Source organism: Somniosus microcephalus, chromosome 12, assembly GCF_052327205.1.
Source record: "Somniosus microcephalus isolate GS21.2 chromosome 12, FLI_Smic_1.0, whole genome shotgun sequence".
Taxonomy (NCBI): domain Eukaryota; kingdom Metazoa; phylum Chordata; class Chondrichthyes; order Squaliformes; family Somniosidae; genus Somniosus; species Somniosus microcephalus.
The window spans coordinates 167,163,982-167,186,855 of NC_140998.1; the positions used below are offsets into that span (position 1 = coordinate 167,163,982).

General features: G+C 45.3%; 1 protein-coding gene and 1 long non-coding RNA gene across 6 annotated transcripts in view; both read right to left on the reverse strand.

The window, feature by feature from the left end:
* The window catches only part of ttbk2a (tau tubulin kinase 2a), a 262,791-nt gene that overhangs the window by 16,277 nt on the left and 223,640 nt on the right, over positions 1-22,874 (reverse strand). For 4 of the 5 annotated variants that reach the window (XM_086003795.1, XM_086003794.1, XM_086003796.1 and 1 more), the window contains one exon: positions 19,444-19,689. The exons of the other annotated variant lie outside the window; for it this stretch is intronic. In XM_086003795.1, coding sequence (XP_085859921.1) covers positions 19,444-19,689 — 246 coding nt within the window. The remainder of the gene's footprint in view (positions 1-19,443; positions 19,690-22,874) is intronic. 5 annotated transcript variants of the gene reach the window in all.
* On the reverse strand, positions 11,360-19,437 carry LOC147109694 (uncharacterized). The gene is made up of 2 exons (XR_015080337.1): positions 14,376-19,437; positions 11,360-14,142 (listed from the first exon to the last, which is right to left on the reverse strand). It is a non-coding gene; the product is annotated as an uncharacterized LOC147109694 (long non-coding RNA).

Below are 22,874 nucleotides of genomic sequence, written 5' to 3' on the forward strand. Positions count from 1 at the left end.
AGCAGGTACTGACGGAGTTCGTCGCTCATAAACGATGAGCCCCGGTCGCTATGGATATAGCTGGGGAAACCGAACAGGGTGAAGAGGTTGTTCAGACATTTAATGACCGTGGCACTGGTCATGTCCGGGCAGGGGATGGCGAACGGGAAACGGGAGTACTCGTCAATAATATTGAGGAAGTACACATTGCGGTTGGAGGAGGGGAGAGGTCCTTTAAAATCAACGCTCAGGCGCTCGAAGGGGCGAGTGGCTTTTATCAGGTGGGCCCTGTCTGGTCTATAAAAATGCGGTTTGCACTCAGCGCAGACTTGGCAGTTCCTGGTCATGGTCCTGACCTCCTCAATAGAGTAAGGCAGGTTGCGGGCCTTGATGAAGTGGAAGAACCTGGTGACCCCCGGGTGGCAGAGGTCATTGTGGAGGGCCCGCAGTCTATCGATCTGCGCGCTGGCGCAGGTGCCACGCGATAGCGCATCCGGGGGTTCATTGAGCTTCCCGGGCCGGTACAAGATCTCGTAATTGTAGGTGGAAAGTTCGATTCTCCACCTCAAGATCTTGTCATTTTTGATTTTGCCCCTCTGCTTGTTGTTAAACATGAAAGCAACTGAACGCTGGTCAGTGAGCAGGGTAAATCGTTTTCCGGCCAGGTAGTGCCTCCAATGACGCACAGCCTCCACAATCGCCTGGGCCTCCTTCTCAACAGCGGAGTGTCTGGTCTCCGGGCCTTGGAGGGTTCGTGAAAAGAAGGCCACGGGTCTCCCCGCCTGATTGAGGGTAGCGGCCAGGGCAAAGTCGGACGCGTCGCTTTCCACCTGGAAGGGGATGGATTCGTCCACTGCGTGCATGGTGGCTTTGGCAATGTCCTTCTTGATACGGTGGAAGGCTAAGCGGGCCTCTGCCGTCAAGGGAAAAGAGGTGGACTTGATCAGCGGACGGGCCTTGTCCGCATAGTAGGGGACCCACTGGGCGTAATAGGAGAAAAACCCTAGGCACCTCTTCAGGGCCTTGAGGCAGTGGGGCAGTGGGAGTTCCATAAGGGGACGCATCCGGTCGGGCTCGGGGCCGATGACTCCGTGTTCCACAACACAGCCAAGGATGGCGAGGCGGTTTGTGCGGAATATGCACTTCTTTGTTATATGTCAGGTTCAGGAGTTGGGCGGTGCGGAGGAATTTTTCGAGGTTTGCGTCATGGTCCTGCAAGTCACGGCCGCAGATGGTCACATTGTCCAGATATGGGAAAGTGGCCTGCAACGCATTTTGATCTACCATCCGGTCCATCTCCCTTTGGAAGACGGAGACCCCGTTGGTGACGCCAAAGGGAACCCTAAGGAAGTGATAGAGGCGGCCGTTTGCCTCAAAGACGGTATACTGGCGGTCCTCAGGGCGGATAGGGAGCTGGTGGTACGCTGATTTCAGGTCAATGGTCGAGAAGACGCGGTACTGCGCGATCTGGTTGACCATATCAGCTATGCGGGGGAGTGGGTAGGCGTCCAGCAGGGTGTAGCGATTTATTGTCTGGCTGTAGTCGATGACCAGGCGCTGCTTCTCGCCGGTCTTAACGACCACAACCTGGGCTCGCCAGGGGCTGGTGCTGCCCTCAATAATCCCTTCCTTCAGGAGCCGCTCCACTTCGGTTTTAATGAAAACCCTGTCCCCGGCACTGTATCGCCTGCTCTTTGTGGCGATGGGCTTACAGTCGGGGGTGAGGTTAGCAAACAGTGGTGGGGGGGTGACTCTGAGTGTGGAGAGGTTGCACCTGGTGCGCGGCGGGCAATTTGGAAGCTGCTGGCTGCGGACTGTGAGTGGGGGTAGGGGTCCACCGTACGCCATCGTAACACTTTTAAGGTGGCACTGAAAATCTAACCCCAGCAGGACGGCAGCGCAGAGGTCGGGCAGGACCAGAAGTTTAAAATGATCGTACACAGTCCCGTCTACTACGAGTGTCACCACGCAGTAGCCGCCGATGTCCGCCGACTGGGACTCGGAGGCCATAGAAATCCGCTGGTGCGCAGGCAGGACTGGGAGAGAGCAACGCCGCACCGTGTCGGGGTGGATGAAGCTCTCCGTGCTCCCAGAGTCAAAAAGGCAGATTGTATCGTGACCATTTACCTTAATGTCCATTGTGGAACTGGCCAGCTGGTGCGGTCTCACTTGGTCCAGTGTAACGGATGCCAGCGTAGGGGTCGGTGTGTCGCTGCGGGTATCAGATGAGGCGGTGTTGGGGGCCTGCTGCGTTCCGGCTGTCGTCCAAGATGGCGGCGTCCATGATCCCCATGTGGCTGGAGGCGTCCAAAATGGCTGCTGTACCGGCGGCCCGCATGGCCCACACGCGGCGCTGCTGGGGTTCGGGGTGGCTTTGGCCCTGCAGACGCTAGCGTAGTGTCCCTTCTTCCCGCAGCCCGAGCAGATCGCGTTTTTCGCCGGGCAGCGCGCTCTGGGGTGTTTTGCCTGGCCACAGAAGTAGCATTTCTGGCCTTGGGGCACTGCTGTCTGGCCTTGGGACACTGCTGCGGTAGTTGGGCCGTTGCTGGGGTGTGGCTGGGGTGGCACGGCGCTATGAGGCGGTCCTACCGTGTCCCAGGCTGTCATTCCCCGCGGCGTCCACGGTGCAGAGGAGTAGGCATCCATGCCCCGGTAGGCTGCATCCAATGATAGTGCGAGTTCAGAGGCCTTGTTGAGGTCGAGGTCACTCTGCTCCAACAGTTGCTGTCCGGTGTAATTGGATCTGTGGCCCGCTACAAAAGCGTCCCGGATAAGTTCCTCTGTGTACACGGCGGCCTTTACATCCTTGCAACCACAGGCCCGGCCAAGCACAGACAGTGCCTGGAGGTATTCCACGGTCGATTCCCCAGGTTGTTGTTTACGACTCCCCAGAAGGTGCCTGGCGTACACTTCGTTCACTGGGCGCGTGTACTGGTCCTTGAGGAGCTTGATAGCGTCCGCGTACGAGGTCGCGTCTTGGATGACCGAGTACACTCGGTGGTTCACTTTGGAGGTCAGGGCCCCAGTTTGTCCTCGTCCGATTTGATTGCTGCGGAGGCGGTCAGGAATTTTTCAAAACACTTAAGCCAGTGAGTAAACTTGGTGGATGAGTCCGCCTCTCGATGATCTAAGTCCAGGCATGCTGGTGTGAGGATCTTCTCCATTATAAAAATTTTGTTAATAAAATTGATGCGCTATCAATTACTCATAAAAGACTGAGAGTTAAGTGGGTAACTAAAGGCTTTTATTAACAAAAGAATGAAGGTCTGCCTCGAGTGGTCGACCGGTCCAGAAATACAAAGGGCTGGGGAGCAGTCACCTTTATACTAGGACTTGTGGGAGGAGTCAGCCGAGGCATGTCCAGGCATGTCCACAGTGGAATACAAACAGTGGTTTACCACAGTCCCCTGGTTTAATGGTAGAGTGAGGGATATGCCAGGCCATGAGGTTACAGATTGTGGTGGAATACAATTCTGCTGCTGCTAGATACATAGAAGATAGGAGCAGGAGTAGGCCATTCGGCCCTTCGAGCCTGCTCCGCCATTCAATGAGATCATGGCTGATCATCCAAATTCAGTACCCGGTCCCTGCCTTCTCCCCATATCCCTTGATCCCTTTAGCCTTAAGAAATATATCCAACTCTTTCTTGAATATACTTAATGAACTGGCCTCCACCGCCCTCTGTGGCAGAGAATTCCACAGGTTCACCACTCTCTGGGTGAAGAAATTCCTCCTCATTTCAGTCCTAAATGGCTTACCCCTTATCCTTAGACTATGACCCCTGGTTCTGGACTCCCCGGCCATCAAAAACATCCTTCCTGCATCTAGTCTGTCCAGGCCTGACAGAATTTTATAGGTTTCGAGGAGATCCCCTCTCAATCTTCTAAACTCGAGTATAAGCCCAATCGACACAATCTCTCCTCATACGTCATTCCTGCCATCCCAGGTATCCACAGAAACCACAGAAACCCCACAATGCAGATAGAGGCCATTTCGGCCCATCGAGCCTGCACCGACACATATCCCACCCGATCCCTGTAACCCCTACACCAACACATATCCCACCCTATCCCCGTAACCCCACGTATTTAATCCCCCTAACACTAAGGGTCAATTTTTATCATAGCCAATCAACCGAACCCGCACATCTTTGGACTGTGGGAGGAAATCGGAGCACCCAGAGGAAACCCACGCAAACACGGGGAGAATGTGCAAACTCCACACAGACGGTCGCCCGAGGCCGGATTCGAACTCGGGTCCCTGGTGCTGTGAGGCAACAGTGCTAACCACTATGCCACCGTGCCCTGGTGAATCTTCGCTGCACTCCTTCCATGACAAGAACGTCCTTCCTCAGGTAAGGTGACCAAAACTGCACACAATACTCAAGGTGTGGTCTCACCAAGGCCCTGTACAACTGCAGCAAGACATCCTTGTTCTTGTACTCGAACCCTCTTGCTACGAAGACCAACATACCATTTGCCTTCTTAACCGCCTGCTGCACCTGCATGCTTACCTTCAGCGACTGGTGTACAAGAACACCCAGGTCTCTTTGCACTTCCCCTTCTCCCAATCTATTACCATTCAAATAATAATCTGCCTTCCTGTTTTTGCCACCAAAGTGGATAACCTCACATTTATCCACATTATAGTGCATTTGCCATGTTTCTGCCCAATCACCCAACCTGTCCAAATCGTGCTGGAGTTTCACGACATCCTCCTCACAGCATACCCTCCCCCCCAGCTTTGTGTCGTCTGCAAATTTGGAGATATTACATCCAATTCCCTCGTCCAGATCATTAATATATATTGTGAACAGCTGGGGTCCTAGGACCGATCCTTGCGGTACCCCACTAGTCACTGCCTGCCACTCGGAAAACGATCCGTTTATTCCAACTCTTTGCTTTCTGTCCGCCAACCAGTTCTCTATCCAAGTCAATACCTTGCCCCCAATCCCATGTGCCTTAATTTTGCACGCTAATCTCTTATGCGGGACCTTATCGAAAGCCTTCTGAAAGTCCAAATACACCACATCCACTGGTTCTCCCTTATCTATTTTACCAGTTACATCCTCAAAAAATTCCAGTAGATTAGTCAAGCATGATTTACCTTTTGTAAATCCATGTTGACTTTGTCCGATCCAGTCACTGCTTTCCAAGTGCTCTGCTATTACATCTTTTATAATGGACTCTAGCATTTTCCCCACTACCGATGTCAAGCTTACCGGTCTATAATTCCCCGCCTTTTCTCTACCACCTTTTTTGAATAGTGGGGTAACATTAGCTACCCGCCAATCCATGGGTACCGTTCCAGAGTCTATCGAGTTCTGGAAGATGACCAGCAATGCATCTACTATTTCTAGGGCCACTTCCTTAAGTACCCTGGGATGTAGATTATCAGGCCCTGGGGATTTATCGGCCTTCAGTCCCATCAATTTTCCTAACACCATTTCCCTACAAATACTGATTTCTTTCAGTTCCACCCTTTCTTCAGACCCTATGTTCCCCGGCATCTCTGGGAGGTTATTTGTGTCCTCCTTTGTGAAGACAGAACCAAAATATATATTTAGTTGGTCTGCCATTTCTTTGTTCCCCATTATAAATTCCCCCGATTCTGACTGCAAGGGACCTACGCTTGACTTCACCAATCTTTTTCTCTTCACATATCTATAAAAGCTTTTACAGTCAGTTTTTATGTTCTCTGCAAGCTTACTCTCATTTTTTCCCTTTCTTAATTAATCCCTTTGTTCTCCTTTGTTGAATCCTAAACTGCTCCCAATCCTCAGGATTATTGCTTTTTCTGGCCAATTTATATGCCCTCTCCTTGGACCTTATGCTATCCCTAATTTCCCTTGTTAGCCACGGTTGGGTCACCTGATGGCCCACAGCACCTCACGGATTCCCAGTTTTGAGCTGCTAGGTCTGTCCTGAATCTATCCCATTTAGCACGGTGGTAGTGGCACACAACACGATGGAGGGTGTCCTCAGTGTGAAGACCAGACTTCCTCTCCACAATGACTGTGCGGTGGTCACCGCTACCAATACTGTCATGGACAGATGCATCTGCGACAGGTAGATTGACGAGGATGAAGTCAAGTAGGTCTTTCCCTCGTGTTTGGTTCTCTCACCACCTGCCGCAGGCCCAGTCTGGCAGCTATGTCCTTCAGGACTCTGCCAGTAGTGGTGCTACCGAGCCACTCTTGCTGATGGACATTGAAGTCCCCCACAGAGAGTACATTCTGTGCCCTTGCTACCCTCAATGCTTCTTCCAAGTCATGTTCAACATGGAGGAGTACCGATTCATCAGCTGAGGGAGGGCGGTAGGTGGTAATTGGCAGGAGGGTTCCTTGCCCATGCTTGACCTGGAGCCATGAGGCATCATGGGGTCTGGAGTCAATGTTGAGGACTCCCAAGGCCACTCCCTCCCGACTGTGTGCCACCACCTCTGGTGGGTCTGTCCTGCCGGCGGGACAGTACATACCCAGGGATGGGTTTATGTCCTATCCCAGATGTCAAGTTGCCTTCACTCAAACCCACTTGCCACAGTTGCCGTTGAGTTTTGCCAGGCCTTAGCAAGACTAGAAGGAGTACTTTGCAGTTGTGAGGTGATCCACCTCAGGCCAATGGAAAATGAACACTTCCATTTCCACACAACAGGCACACCACTCGTGTACCGAGTACACAGATAGTAGCTGTGGCCAAAAGCACCCCTTCCTTTGTGTCAAGGAGGTTGAATGGCAGTGAAAGACTCCTGCGGGAAAAGAGTAAGGAAAACAAAATTATAAACGAGTTTTTAAAAAGGAAATTAGAACAAAGGCTATTTACAGCAAGAAAAGGCAACACACAAACTCTGACATTAATTTGCATTCAGTCACCTTCAGAACTGTTTCACTTTTCTTTACCATAAGATGGCAATCAGTTTCTCAGTAATGTCTCTCAGTCTCTGTCTTAATATAATAATCCAGAGTGCAACTACACTTGTCTCCAGGCTGGTTTTTTTTGCACCGCTCCATCATAATTTAATTCTGAAGACCCAAGAGCACATTTGGATTTTACTCAGGAGCTTTCAACATGTTCAGCTGGTAAGGATTATTGATTTCTGACATATCATCTATATGGTCACAGAGTAATAAAGCAGTGTTCCAGTAATTCTAAAACAATAACAGAAATAGAAAAGAAACTAAACCAGACAGACCATGAGGGCCCCCAGGTTTGATCACCGAGCTGTACTAAGTTTGCTGATCTCACTCAAGGTGGCAATAGTGGTGTAAAGATCAGAGTCAGCTCCCTTGAGATTGGGATGGGGTTCCCATGCCTGATTGCTATCTAGTAACCCTTGCTGCAAGTGTGCATGCACTTATGTTCCTGTGATACTCATTGTAATTGAATAACCTAATGACACTCGGGGTCATGGCTTATGAATAATAAGCATTTAGGCGAGGAGATGCACCACAGCCAGGAAAAGGAAATGAAACACACAGGATACTAATCAGATCAGACTGCAGTAATATCTGCCTCCACTTTTGTTTTAGTCTCTCACTACTTGTACCCCACTAACACAATGGCTAATGTTCCATCTGCTTCTGTGGGTCTTCGAGGCTTAAGAATTAGTTTTTATAAAGCCTGAAATAGCCCTAGACAAAACAGGCAACACCAGAAATGCGAAAAAGAGAAAGAGTTTCTCATAAGATACCGACAGATGAGAAAGACCACTCAAGAAGAAAACAGTCCAGATTATTAAGAGATCTAAAAAATAGACTTGCTTTTATATACAGGAAACGCTTGTTTAAACGGCACCTAAATATCCGGAATTCTCTTATTAACCGGCAAAATTCATACTCTGAAAACAACACCTCAATAACCGGAAATGTTGCCGAGTCAGAGTCTCCCGTGGTGGCCGAGTTAGTCAGTGGGGGTAGTTCTCCAAACTGCCACTACTCGGCTTCTTGGCGCTGTCAGAAGTCCAAACACCTCAATAACCATCCATTTAACACAACATTCTGTAGGTGAGTACCCAATTACTGTATACTGCACATTTCTTGTTTTTTTTATTTTTGTTTGTTAAAAATAGCCTCGGTAGATAACCCTCTCCGTCATCCGGAATTTTTAATCAACCGGCACCATCCCGGTCCCGTCGGTGCCGGATACCAAAGAGTTTCCTGTAGTGCCTTTCACAACCTCAGAACATCCCAAACAATGTTCCCATTTCTATTCTTTGGGTGCGCAGCCCATTCAAAATGCCGCGCATGCGTGGCTTTTTGCATTGAAAAGCTGGCGAGCCGGCTGTGCGGAAGATCCAGAGAGCTGTGCGGCCGCACAGCTTAAAAGGGGAAGGCCCTGAGAATCATCAAAGATGCGAGTCACCCCAGCCACAACCTCTTCGCCCTGCTCCCGTCCGGTAAAAGATACCGAAGTATACGGTCTCATACCAGCAGGTTTCGAAACAGTTTCTACCCCCAGGCCATAAGACTCATGAACAAATAATTTATTATTATTTATTACTGTTGTTTTATTTATTATTACTGTATTTCTATTAGTATTTTTATCATTGCTATGCCATATTTATTCCAATGTTGGGAGGACTCATAAAAATCAACATTTCATTGTGCAGTCCAAGCCTGCTGCATATATGACAAATAAAATTGAATTGAATTGAATTGATCCCAAATTGCTTTACAGCCAATTAAGTATTTTTGAAGAGTAAGCACTGTTGTAATTTAGGAAACGCGTCAGCCAGTTTGCGCACAGCAAGGTACCACAAATGGCAATGGGATAATGACCAGATAATCTGTTTTAGTGATGTTGGTGGAGGAATAAATATTTACCAGGACACTCTTCTTCGAAATAATGCCATGGAATCGCTTACATCCACCCGAGGGGGCTGTCAGGGCCTCAGTTTAATATCTTATAAGACAGCAGCTCTAAATGCAGAACTCCCTCAGTACTGAGTGTCAGTCTAGATTTTGTGTTCCGGTCACTGGAGTAGGAGTTGAATCCACGACCTTCTAACTCAGAGGAGAATGTGCTACAGCTAAGGTTTCTGTCTCAGCCCAGTAGATCATTCCCAAGTGTTGATCACTCGTTGCATCCTAGCTTAACCTTTCAGGTAGTTTTATCCTACGCTCTCTTGTTCTACTGTCATGGCTTAACTTGAAGCAGTGTTCCAGGTTTACCTTTTCTATATCATTTAATCTCTTATATGTCTCTCTCTCGAGTATCTATGGACTTCTGATACAGAAACATTTGTAATTTAAATATTTACAAACGGCAGCAAATATTTTAATACATCTAAATTTTTGACATATATCCAAATTTTTCTTCCCATGAACTCATGTTCCTCAGTTAGGTTTTAAAAGTCTGAAGATTGCAGGAAGAAGACAGAAGTGAGGAGTTTTGAGGTCTTGGGAGAGAAGGAATTAAAAGTAGAAGAATGTGTAAAGAGTGAAGATTTCATTAGTGAGGATGCAGGCAAGAGTAGCACCCTGTAGAAGAGTATATGGAACTTAAGGGGGGAAAATGGAAAGGGGGAAGTCCAATGAAAAAATGATCGAAGTATTATCAATAAAATGGAGAAACAAAAGTATATTAAAATAGAGACACAAGAAAAGGTACAATGTAGAGAGAGAACAGTGGAATACAAATTATATATTTTTTTGATATCATTAGAATTAGGGCACTAGAAGAGTGAGCTATATTAGACTAAATGGTCTTTGCTCATTCCTGATTCTTATGTTCTTATAAACACATAAGCATCAGTAAGTAATGGAAAGAAAGAAATTGCCCCATCAAAGCCTCAGGAAATCCAATGAAATACTAATTTTATTTTGTAATTCACAGTGCCCACTGCATCTACTATTACATATCCGATCAGAAGCGCTTTAAAAGATTAAACATCAAAGGGTACTGTGGTTAAATCAGCGTTAAAACTAGTGCTCCAATTCATTGCGACATGGAATGGTAGGACCAGGTTTCACATATTAATAGACATCCCAGTTTGAGATAGGGACCCATCGTAAATATTATACTATAGATGACCAAAAATAAAACCCAATTAAAACCTCCGTTCTGACCCAAGTCCTCACTTTACCATTTTGAAGATGGCCAGCAGCATTTGCTTTCCATCCTCACCAAAAAAGTGACCGTTCACACTCTTGTTGACACCCTCCCAGTGTTGCTTGCTACTTCTGAAAAGCCCACTGCATTATATTGGAAACTTTCAATTGCACTAAAAGCATTGAGATGAAAGACTCTGCTCCAGAGTTTTCCCACATTAGTCACACAAGTGGATGGCAGATTCTACACTAAAACTTCATCCCATAACAGTACGATCAACTAAGCAAACTATCACTCTCTGTGGTTATAATTTTGTTTGACCAATTGGTCAGTTTCATTTTTGCCACATCTCTCCCCTTCTCTGCTGAAGTTGCTGACTCTAACTGGGTTATGACCCTATGAGCACTGTAGCTTTCTGCTGCCTTTTCTCAAGTGGCCATTCTTGTGTGAATGTAGAGTATCAACATGAAGTGTTGACACAGCCAAGCCAAAACCTGTGCTCACTCGGTATGTCCACACATGCACACTGGAAAGCAATCGGATGTGGGTACACTGGTCGACTTTTGAGTGAGAGGGGCCGAGTATACCATAAAACATTGCATGAGTCAGAAAGGTTGTGGTTTCTAGCCCCACTCCTGTGGTTTAAGTACATAATCCATGTCTACACTTCAGTGCAGTACCGAGGGAGTGCCGCACTAAGGATGAGACGTTCAACAGAAGCCCCGTCTGCCCTCTCAGGCGGATGTAAAAGATTCCACGGGACTATTTGAAGAGCAGAGTTTTAATATTTATCCCTCAACCTGCATTACCAAAACAGATTCGCTGATCATTTATCTCATTGCTGTTTATGGGACCTTGGCTTCCACATTACTACACTTCAAAAGTACTTCATTGGTTGTAAAGCACTCTGGGACATCCCGAGGTAAAAGTCTTTCTTTTTTTCAGGCATACCCGAGGCGGTCTTAATGTAACGCACTGAACAATGTTTTTTGCTCATTACAAACATTTACCAAAGACCCTTGCATAGATTGCTAGGTGTAGACAATGGCAGTAATGCTACACCGCTGAATTTGCAAAAAGGCTAGCTATGCACAACAGAGTTTTGAACATTAATGGAGAGGACAAATAATGTATATGTATTTGCAAACAGACAGACAATCAGAAGCACATTTTACTTTATTACTAGTATGTAAGTAAAGGCAGGACCCACTCAGGAATAAAGGTCACAGGAGGAAACTCTTCAATAACTACACCTTGCACTGCCAAATTAGTGCTCATGTGCCCCTTAAATGGTAGGAAAATCATGACCAATAAATACAAGACAGAGATGATTGATACAAAACTTTTATTGCAAATAGTAAAAATATTTTGGAAATCCAACATCTTGCAAGTTAAACAAAGCTGTATTTACAACATAAGTGACAAGAAATACCTCAATTTAATTATTTTTATAGCACATTTATATCATTAAATACAATGTCAAAGTTGAAAGTAGTTATCTTAAAATTTACTTCGTAGCAAGTACTAAGACGACAATAAGTATGGAAGTCAGATTGTGTACATTTGTCTGAGTTATAAAGTTCGCAAATGACTATCCGAGGAGCTGTGGTAAGAGAGAGATATAGATATAAAATATATACAAAACTTGGAAGTATAGTGAACAGTGAGGAGGAGAGTGATAGACTTCAGGAAGACAGACAGGCTGGTGAAATGGGCAGACATATGGCAGATGAAATTTAATGCAGAAAAGAGTGAAGTGATACATTTTGGTAGAAAGAATGAGGAGAGGACATATAAACTAAAGGGTACAATCCTGAAGGGGGTGCACGAACAGAGAGACCTGGGGGCATGTGTGCACAAATCAATTGAAGGTGGCAGGGCAGGTTGAGAAAGCAGTTAAAAAGGCTTATGGAATCCTGGGCTTCATGAATAGAGGTATCGAGTACAAAAGTGTGGAAATGATGAAGAACCTGTATAAAACACTGGTTCGGCCCCAACTGGAGTACTGTGTCCAATTCTGGGCACCACACTTTAGGAAGGATGTGAAGGCCTTAGAGAGGGTGCAGAAAAGATTTATGAGAATGATTCCAGGAATGAGGAACTTCAGTTACGTTGATAGACTGAAGAAGCTGGGGTTGTTCTTCTTGGAGCAGAGAAGATTAAGAGATTTGATAGAGGTGTTCAAAATCATGAGGGGTCTGGACAGAGAACATAGAGAGAAACTGTTCCCATTGACAGAAGGGTCAAGAACCAGAGGAGACAGATTTAAGGTGATTGGCAAAAGAACCAAAGGCGACGCAAGAAGAAACTTTTTTGCACAGCGAGTGGTTAAGATACGGAATGCACTGCCTGAAAGGGTGGTGGAGGCAGACTCAATCTCAACTTTCAAAAGGAAGTTGGATAAGTACTTGAAGGAAAAAGATTTGCAGGGCTACGAGGAAAGGGCGGGGGAGTGGGACTAGCCGAGAGTCGGCACGGGCTTGACGGGTCAAATGGCCTTCTTTCGTGCTGTAACCATTTTATGATTTTATGAGATAATCTCCATACAGTCATCCTCAGGATAGAGGGATACATCAGCCCCAGCGTCACTGGACGAAAACGCAATATTCCATTTACGATAGCCTTCAAATGTTAGTGCAGGGTTTTGTATGGCAACATCCTGGAGCAGTGAGGAGGAGGACTGGATATGCATCACCAGTATGCGTGTGCTCAATAGTAAGCAGTCTACAACTAATGATCCTCATATTACACAATGCTTTCTACTTGTGTACTGGTGGTGTGGTTGAAACCAAACTGCAAAGTTCACAACTGTATCCAGCCTCAGACATATAGGGGGAGAAATTGACTATAGCCCCGTTTGGGGCGCCAGCCTCGCCAGGGCGCTAAAAGTAGTGGCCCGGAAGCATTCGTGGCCGCCCGCCGCAAATTCAGTGGTAGCGCCCCAAAGGGAAGCGCGGCGTTACTGGAGGCGCCCCGCATCCCTCTTGGGGCGCTGCGACTGAATATCGTTGCGCAATGTGCCGCAGCGCCACACGCTGCGGCACGTCGCGCTGCGGTACTGCAGGCCTTCCTCCCCTTTTTAAGGGGGAGGGGCCTTGTTCTGCGCAATCTGGGGCCCAGCTGGGCCCCTGAGGATCGCGAGTGCCGGCAAAAGAGCCCGGCACCGAGGAGAAGTGCCAGGCTCTTGGAATGCAGCCGGCACTCTGCGGGGGAGGGTTCAGCAGGCCGGGGACGGGAGCGCAGAGGTGTGCTGGCAGGCGGCCAACAAAAATGGCCACCCCGCACCTCTCCTTTAATTTGCGCCTCCACCGCCGCAGGTAGGCCCCCCTGAACCGGTCGCACATAGCGTCCGGCGGTAAAACAGGGGGGCGCTTCCAAATATCGCGGCCAGGGCGTCAGCGGGGCGCTGCACACACCGATGACGTTATCGGTAGCGGCGCAGCGCTAACGGCTAGCGCCACCACTAGCGTCCCACGGAATTTAGCGGGAGGCGTGGCCAGTGGCTTGCGACCCACTTAGAGCCCTCTTAAGGCGCTAACGGGTGGCGCAGCCAACTGAATTTCTCCCCCATAAAGTTTTCCCTGGGGCTATAAAGTGGGTGAAGGGACAACACCTGCACACTCTGGCTGACTTCTCTCTCTTACCTGTGATGCGCTATCAATTACTCATAAAAGACGGAGAGTTAGGAGAGTAACTAAAGGCTTTTATTAGCAAAGAACAGAGCATGCCTCTCGTGGTTGACTGGGTTCCAAGAAGGCAGGGGGCTGCAGGGCAATCACCTTTGTACCTGGGCCTGTGGGTGGAGCCAGGGGCGGAGCCAGCAGAGACATGCTGAGGCATGCATAGGTACAACAGTGTGCAACAACAACAACAGTGAACAACAATAACAGTGGTTTACCACAACCTGTCATGGCCTTGTAGACAATATCACTGCACAACAGAAACTGTGTTCCATTGCCTAACTGTATACTCAAGGATCTGCTCTCCATCTGTCTTTTCTTTCTATGCATCCTTTGGTGATATCAGATTCCTTGTGCTGGGTACAGACTTTCTCCTCCTCCAACATAAATTATTATTGCACCAGAACAAAAGGATAAATATGCAGACAAATCATCTGTGGAGATACAAGGACAGACCTTTGATTAATTTAACTACAAATAAACTGAAGGACCATATGACTATGAAACTTTACAAATAATCAAAGACTGTTTTGTATTTATGACAAAGGACCAGATTATGGATTACAACATTTAATATGCTTTAAAGAAGTTGCATTATTACAATACATTTTGTGCATCATGTAATAAGGCTGAGATTGTTAAATAATAAAATAATGGAAAATCTTACCAGAAATTGAGTAGCCAGATGCTAGATCCAGTCTTTGTTCCAAAAGATTCGAGCCACCCTTAGCTTTGTACACAATTGTTTTCCTTCGGTGTTTCTTCATAGTTGCTGGGTCAAAATCCTTGAACTCCCTCCGACGGCACTGTGGGAGTACAATCACCACACGGACTGCAGCGGTTCACCACCACCTTCTCAAGGGCAATTAGGGATGGGCAATTAATGCTGGCCAGCGACACCCACATCCCAGGAACGATTAAAAAAATTGGATCTTGCCTAGTGAATCTTTGCTGAACTTTTCTTTTGTCCAAACGCTTGTTGCACTTCTTGCAGTTTTCAGGTCTTCTCCCAACTTGGGCAATTTTGATGACTTTTTTGGGGACTACAATGCACCAACTGTACCGAGGAGTGTTACTTGTAGATCTTTGTTACTTTGTGTCTAAGTAAACTTGTGCGACTAGTACGTTGAGTTCTTACAGTTGTACACGCGAAACAGACCGGAAAACCTTGTCGACTGCGGGGACATGTGCAGGAAGGGAGAAAACAAGTCATTTGTTCAGGTAAAGTGGCTCACTTTGGGCAGTAAAGGTAGTTATTTTGAACGGATATCTAAAAAGTCCACTGGTGGAAAAATAAGTGTTGTCATGACACAGAATGACAAAAGAATCCAGTCATATTGCATGATCAGCCACAGCCTGGACAACCTGATATTTCTATGGTACTTTGTGCTTCAATAAAAATTAGCTCTTGTGATGCAGTCTCTCTTTTGGATATCAAGAAGATGAGATAAGGAATGGAAGGACCCAGGTATAATTGGTTTAGGACCAATTGAGGTCGTTACACCTGATAAACGAGAGCATCAATTGGCAGGCACCACAATACCTCGGACTTTTCTGATAACTTCTGGTTTAGGCGACTACAAATGACTTGACCTGCACTCTACAGTCAGAATGTCATCCAAGTGCCACGATTCTGTTACAATTTTACAACAAACTGCTCTTCAGATAGTAATCTGCTTTTCTTCAAGACTCACCTGCACTATATAACTGAACCATCAGCTATGCGAGAGAGTCAAAGGATTACCGTATCGACACAAGACCATGTACAACTGGGCTTTGCATTCACAAATCATGAATTAAATCAGGGACAAGGAACTTAACAGCCATTGTATTAAATAAACTTTTACATTAATTTTTGAAATGTTGGTCTTCCTTCAAGAGATGGCTCCAGGGGACAATCGCTGGCTGCATATCCAGCATATGGCTGTTCGTGAACAAAGACAGTAAAATCCTACCAACAAATTTATGTCTATTCATATAAGGGACCCTGGCCCCTGGTTTAGACTTGGTACATATTTAGAATAGCTTTTACACATCCTTGCATCAACACTGACAGAATGGAAAATAGACATGCATCACTAACCTTATTTAGCATACTGGTACCAATAGGGTAGAGGAAGAAAATAAAACACACTTAAGCCACCACCTGTAATTTATTGTACTTCACCCTTTGAGCTCTACAGCTGCACTGTGGGAGTATTTCGCACTTTAAAAACTTAGTATGAAAATTTGAGGCTCAAGGAAATCCCACACACACTGTCTTCATTGAAAATCAATCTAGTGCCTCATGAAGCTGAAAGTTAGGAGCATACAATGGATTTTATCCAAGAGCCATGTGAGTAGCTGGGAGACTCAAACTCTCTCTCAAAAGAAGAGTACGGCAAAGTTGGCCATTGTCCTCCATCCTATTTAATCTTTTCAACAATACTTTGCATTTTACGAGACGGAGTGTCTGTTCAAATATTGCAACTTTTCTTTTTGCAGACAATATCATGCTGCTGGCAGAACTCTCCACAATATATTCTACTCATCATCTTGAACTGTGGGATGTGCCCGGAATGCAATATTGTGCATGGATCAAGCGGGAACCTTGAAGTATTGATTGAAAAATACAACTGGATCATGTCCGATTTGTGGATCCATATTGGTACCTTGGGTCCAAGTGGACACAGGCCTCTGGAATTGCATGAAGAAGCAAAGCAGGATTTGTTCTTTCTCATCTTTCTTCAACAGCAGCGATATCACAATACACGTTAAAATTATGGCATATACAAGACACGTGGCTGAACAATTCTCGGTTCAGAACTCCTGGGTGTACAATGGACGGGCTTCATCTGGCCCAGATCCAGGGACCAAGTTGAGAGGTGGATTTGTGGCAAAAAGGGAAAGTGGCTGGAGGGAGTGAAGTTACAGCTTACACCGACTGAATAGCCTGGAGGGCAGGCACGGCTCTTTGCTAATGCCCCTCATAAGGCCTGGATTAAGTACTTGACAACCCTGTAAATCAATGTCCCAACAGATAGAGTATTCCTGGCTGGATAAGCAGTGAATAGCTTACCAATACTTTTATCAGGGAGAGCCTGTTCTTCTTCTAATAGTGCCATGGGATCTTTTATAGCCACCCTAGGGGGAGGACGGGGCCTCGGTTTAACGTCGCATCCAAAAGACGGCACCTCGGACAGTACAGCACTCCCTCAGTAATGGCACTGGGAGTGTCAACCTGGGTTATGTACTCAAGTCTCTGGAGTGGGCAGAGGGCTGTGGATGCTCAGTTGTTGAGTATATTCAAGACTGAGATCGATAGATTCTTGGGCACTAAAGGAATCAAGGGATAGGGCAGGAAAGTGGAGTTTAAGTCAAAGATCTTATTGAATGGCAGAGCAGGCTCAAGGCGCCATATGGCCTACGCCTGCTCCTAATTCTTATGTTCTTAAGAGGAGGTCTTAAAGAAGGGCTGTGTCCGAAGCATAATTCTGTCTGTTCTCTTCACAGATGCTGACTGACCTGTTGTGTTTCCACATTATTCTGTTTTTTTGTGCATTATTTAACTGTTAATTTTTTTTTTGCAGACTTACTTTACATTGCAACAGTGACTACATTTCAAGTACTTCATTGCCTGTAAAATGCTTTGGGACAGCCGGAGGTTGTTGAATGATGTTATATAAATGCAAGTCTTTCTTTTTTTTTTTACTTTACTCTTGTCCCTTCATGGAACAGTTTTATGCTATGCATCCTCCCCAGCTGAAAGAACGGGCAAAGAGCCTGCTCCAAGGTGTCTGCCAAAATGCTCCACAGCCAGGCACTGGGAAATGCATGTGATGCCAATTTAGTGACCAGTCCTCAAATCTTTTCTCCTTCATTCTGTGTAAGGAATTGCCTGATCTCTGCTCTCAACCATTTATGTAAAAAAAAGTTCCTCTTGCCCTCAATTTCTTACATTCAATCTTATATCTATGTCCCCCGCGTTCTAGATCGTTCAATCACTGGAAACAGTCTATCTACTTAATCCATCCCATCCCCGTCTACTTTTAAACACCTCCATCAAATCATCCTGCAATCTCATCGGTTTCAATGAAAACATCCCCAAATTTTTCAAGTCTTTCTTCCTATTCATATCCCTCAACCAACACCACTAAATAACAACAGAAAATGCTGGAAATACTCCGCAGGCCAGGCAGCATCCGTGGAGAGAGAAACAGAGTTAACGTTTCAGGTATGGGACCCGTTTTCTGTTGTTATTTCAGATTTCCAGCATCCGCAGTATTTTGCCATTATACCACTATAAAAAAGATTATCTGGTCATTGATCTCATTGCTGTTCATGGGACCCTGCTGTGTGCAAATTGGCTGCCGCGTTTCCCTACATTACAGCATTTTAAAAGTATTTAATTGGCTGAGAAGCACTTTGGGGTGTCTCTTGGACGTGAAAGTTGCTGTATAAATGCAGGTTCTTTCTTTCTGCACTACAGTATGGTGGAGAAAGACAGCTTGATCTGTGGCAAATGGCAAACCTCATCCAACTGTCCTGTCGAGCTTCAGCTTGCCTGTGCCGCTGGATCACCTTGTGTTAACTCCAACTTAAATATCGATATATCTGTCTAAGCAGCATTAAGGTGAGTTGCAGTACTGACATATCACAGCTTGAGAGTAAACTCCTGTTGTATTTAATTTAAATATATCTGCTGAGAATTATTGACATTCAAATGAATTGGTCAATTGATTGCGGATACATTTTGAATATTGTTTCACTTAATTCCTTATTATTTTGCCTGAATAACAACAGTCACTACACACCAAGACAATTAATTGTGTGAAGCACCGAGACATTTCCATGATAAGGAAAGTGTTATTGTACCAAGCTTGCATGGAATTTTAACAAAACTTCACCCACCATGTAGCCCCAATAAACCGCCACACAAACCTTATCTCGCCATCTACAGACAGCAGCACAAAAGGGCAGACTTCATTCAATGCATTATAGTACTATGCAGTTAGAATATTAAATTTGTTGTTCGAGTGACAGTGCATTGTTTAACTTCTAGTTTGTGGTGTTATTGGGTCTCCAGATTATTTTCTCAAAAGGGCCCATTCATTATCCTATAGTATAATAGGATGTCCTCCCCCTCTTATAATTTATGGAAATTAGGTCTCTATAAAGTGCACATTCTTGTCAGTACATGCATTTAAATCTACTTGTTTGACTGTGCTCCGTGTTTACAAAAATACATGTAATGTATGAATTTTAATACAAACGAGGGGATAACTGCCCAGATATGGAGCATACCATCGTACTATTGGCTCATTATAATGACCAGTTTTTTTTCAACCACTACACAGCCAGACAGCTGTTATTCTACCGATGTAGTGAGAAACATTATTAACTCAATAATGGGAACGCACTCGATGTTTTTTTATTCTAACAGAAGTCAATGACACGTTTGCCAATTGACTACTCATTTAAATGGTCTACTCATTAAAAAGCTGCAAAGCTCCTCCCAAACCAAGACCGTTCCTCAACTCAAACATTTCACAACACATTCCCAGAATGTCAATGAAATAAAATGATTAATACATTTGTAAGTCACTAAATTTAGGGTTAGTGCAAAATTCTGACAGATGCATTGAAAAAAAAACATGAGTTAAACATTTATTCCTGATACAAGGCAGGAAAATTTTAAATTAAAAATCCTCTACTACAGTAGAAAATACTGCAAACAAAATAATCTATTGGTTCACCTGTTGGAGCTGAGCTTTGGAGATGCGAATGATAGAAGGCAGCTTGGTATTGCCTGGAATGAAGGGTAGCTGCCTGCGACCAGGCGAGCGTGAATAACTGCTCTCAGCTGACTGGCTCCTGTGCAAATCTGACTGCTTCCTGTGAAGTGGATCCGAATCAGAGGAAAAGAATACTACAGGGCTCGGGGATCGGAGGGGACTCTGCATCCTTGGAGTGTTGGGATGTGGCAAATGAGTTGTGTTCAGCTGTGAGAACATATGGATGGGAATATTGGTGAATTCAAGATCATGATTGCTTTCTGCTCACATGAAAAAAAAATGCAAGCACACTAGAGGAACACTCATACATTTCTAAAATAGCTTCACCCCCCCCAATCCAGGTACAATTCAGTCTGGAGTGATGTCAGTGTTCACAATGGAAAACATATTAATAAAGACATATTTTCATTCAAACATATAACCAACGAGGCTTTGAGTTGCAACTCAAAAAACAGACAATACAGCCCCTTTAACAGGCTGGTGAATGGATGAAAAAAGGCTCCACCAAGAACCAGAAGAGGCTCAAGGCAAGTGACACCAAAACCATATTTAATTCTTGATTTTTCTCTCCTGCCTTTTAAGCCACTCTACTCTTCTCATTCACTCTTGCTGGGATACAGTTTCACAGGTGACGGCAGCTCAGTAGCTCCCCCAAGTGGCCATTCTTCATGTGCAAGCCTAGACTTAAGAGTGTCGGAAAGTAATTTGACCACGCGGGGCATAACACCCGAGTCCAACTCTGTCTTCCCGCTGCATGTCCACACACCTGGGCTTGTTTGGCAGCCGTCACTGGAGAGGGATCATGAGCTAGAACCCCGGTTTATTTTTGCCCCTCCTTAGCTTAGGCATGCTGAGGCCAATTGCCAGCACCTTAAAGTCTGCCCTAGCTGAGATTGGCTACTACAGCACAGACGTTTTGGCCTGGATGGTTTGGTGCTGCACTGTATGGAGCCTTCACCAATGAGACCAGTGGGGGAGCTGCAACTACTGCATTGTGAAACATGTCTTCATTTATCCTGATATACTGTCGGTATTACAGTATCATTTTGGACCCCAATGCCAGTATGACACTCCCTCTACACATTTTAGAGACAATTATAGCACTGTACAGAACAGGCCAATGTATGGAATTTTGAATGGCTTGTTGAGGACGCAAAATGTTTTAAAAAACATATTTGGTTAAATGTGTTTGTTATCGTTGGCAGCCACAAGTAAATTTATAACTGGTCTCAAAATTATTCAGTCATTGCACAAAATTTCTGCAATGGAAGTTGTGGAAATGTTGAGACACCCATGATGCTATGTTGGGAAGAACAAAATTCCAGGAACACAAAAAGCCAATGCGTGTTTTCGAAGGCCAGCTTGGTCATGAAGAATTTCTGGATGGCCAAAGGATATGATATAAATAACAAACAATCTGCATTTTGGTTACACGTTTGAATGGAAATCACAAACAGCCCCACATGGTTGTAAACAACTGTTGAAAATTAGTTTTATGTTTGTCTCTACTGTCAAAGTTCCTGCACTGCATGTTAAACGTGCTGGCGTTATGAGATGCATTTGATTAAAGATAGATTATACAATTTCCTTTTCGAACAATCTATATAGAGAAGCCCCTCCCCCCGTGTTTGGGGAGGTTTAATAAATTCTGCCAGTGAAGAGTATAGTAATCCTGCAGAAGCCAAACACCAATTGATCTGTAATAAAAATTGCTTTGTATTTAAACTGAATCCCAATTCCTTTCACCCACATTAAACTTTTAATTTCTTATCACCTGAAAAGACCATTATGTTTCATAATAGCCCCAGTAAGCACCACATTACTGCTTTTTGTTTTTTCGGTTGGTTTATGGCATTGCCCAGTTTGAAAAGTGTAAAACTGTGACATACAAACCAGGAGGGCGCCAAGTTTGATACCCAGTCAGTGCGGAGTTGACTGATCTCAGCGGAGGTCACATAGGTGAGTTGAACTTGGGGTAAGGAAAAGAATCATCGAATGATACTGCCCAGAAGGAGGCTATTCAGCCCATCGTGCCTGTGTTGGCTCTTTGCTAGAGCTATACAATTACACCCCCAGGTTCCATTAGTTTATATTGCCTCTCCTCATTCTTATTACCAAAATGTATTATTTTACACTTCTCTGCATTACATTTCATCTGCCATGTGTCTTCAACAGTCTGTCTATGTCCTCCTGAAGTCTGCTTCTATCCTCCTCACTGTTTACTACATTTCCAAGTTTCATGTCATCTGCAAACTTTGAAATTATGCCCTGTATACCCAAGTCCAGGTCATTGATATGTATCAAAGAGAACAGTGTTCCCTACATCAGCCCCTGGGGACCACCACTGTATACTTCCCTCCAATCTGAAAAACAACCGTTCACCACTAAGTTCTGCTTTCTGTCCCTCCTGAGGGAAGAAAAAAATATCAGCCAGTATTTCCACTCCTGATCCAGTGGCCCCTCTGCTGGACAGTGCACGTGTAGATGCGATAGGAGAACAATCTTGCCTATGATGCGCTCACGCATGAAGCACGGCTATTGGGTCAGGTTCTGAAAGGTGATTAGTGCCCATGGAACCATATGGAGCAATCAGCACCTTCAGGAGAGAAAGTAAAAACAAAAGGACATGTGTTGCTGAAGTACAACACAGCCCAGGTCAGATCTTCCAAACAGTGTCAGCCGTGGCTCAGTGGGTAGCACTCTCCCAAGTCAGAGGGTCATGGGTTCAAGTCCCACTCCAGAGACTTAAGCACACAATCTAGGCGGACACTCCCAGTGCAGTACTGAGGGAGTGCTGCACTGTCGGAGGAGCCGTCTTTCAGATTAGACTCTCAGGTGGACGTAAAAGATCCCATGGCAGTATTTCAAAGAAGAGATGGGGAATTCTCTCTGGTGTCCTGGCCATATTTAACCCTCAACCAATACTACTAAAACAGATTATCTGGCCATTATCACATTGCTGTTTGTGGGACCTTGCTGTGCACAAATTGGCTGTCTCGTTTCCTACATTACAACAGTGACTACACTTCAAAAGTACTTCATTGGCTGTAAAGCGCTTTGGGACGTCCTGAGATCGTGAAAGGCGTTATAGAAATGCAAGTCTTTCTTTTACCCAAATGTGAAATACTTCACCACAACCTAGGAATTCAGAACAGAATTAATGAAATGGTCATAGATATGGAGCTCACTTTCTGATTGCACTTTGGAGCAGGAGGCTATCCTAAGGGGGGAGGAGGAGGAAAGGAAGTGTAATGTGGTAGTTGTAGGGGATTCTATAATTAGGGGGACAGATAGCATCCTTTGTAAGCAAGAACGAGAGTCCCACATGATATGTTGCCTACCTGGGCCAGGGTGAGGGACATCTCGAACTGGCTTAAAAAGGATATTGGAGA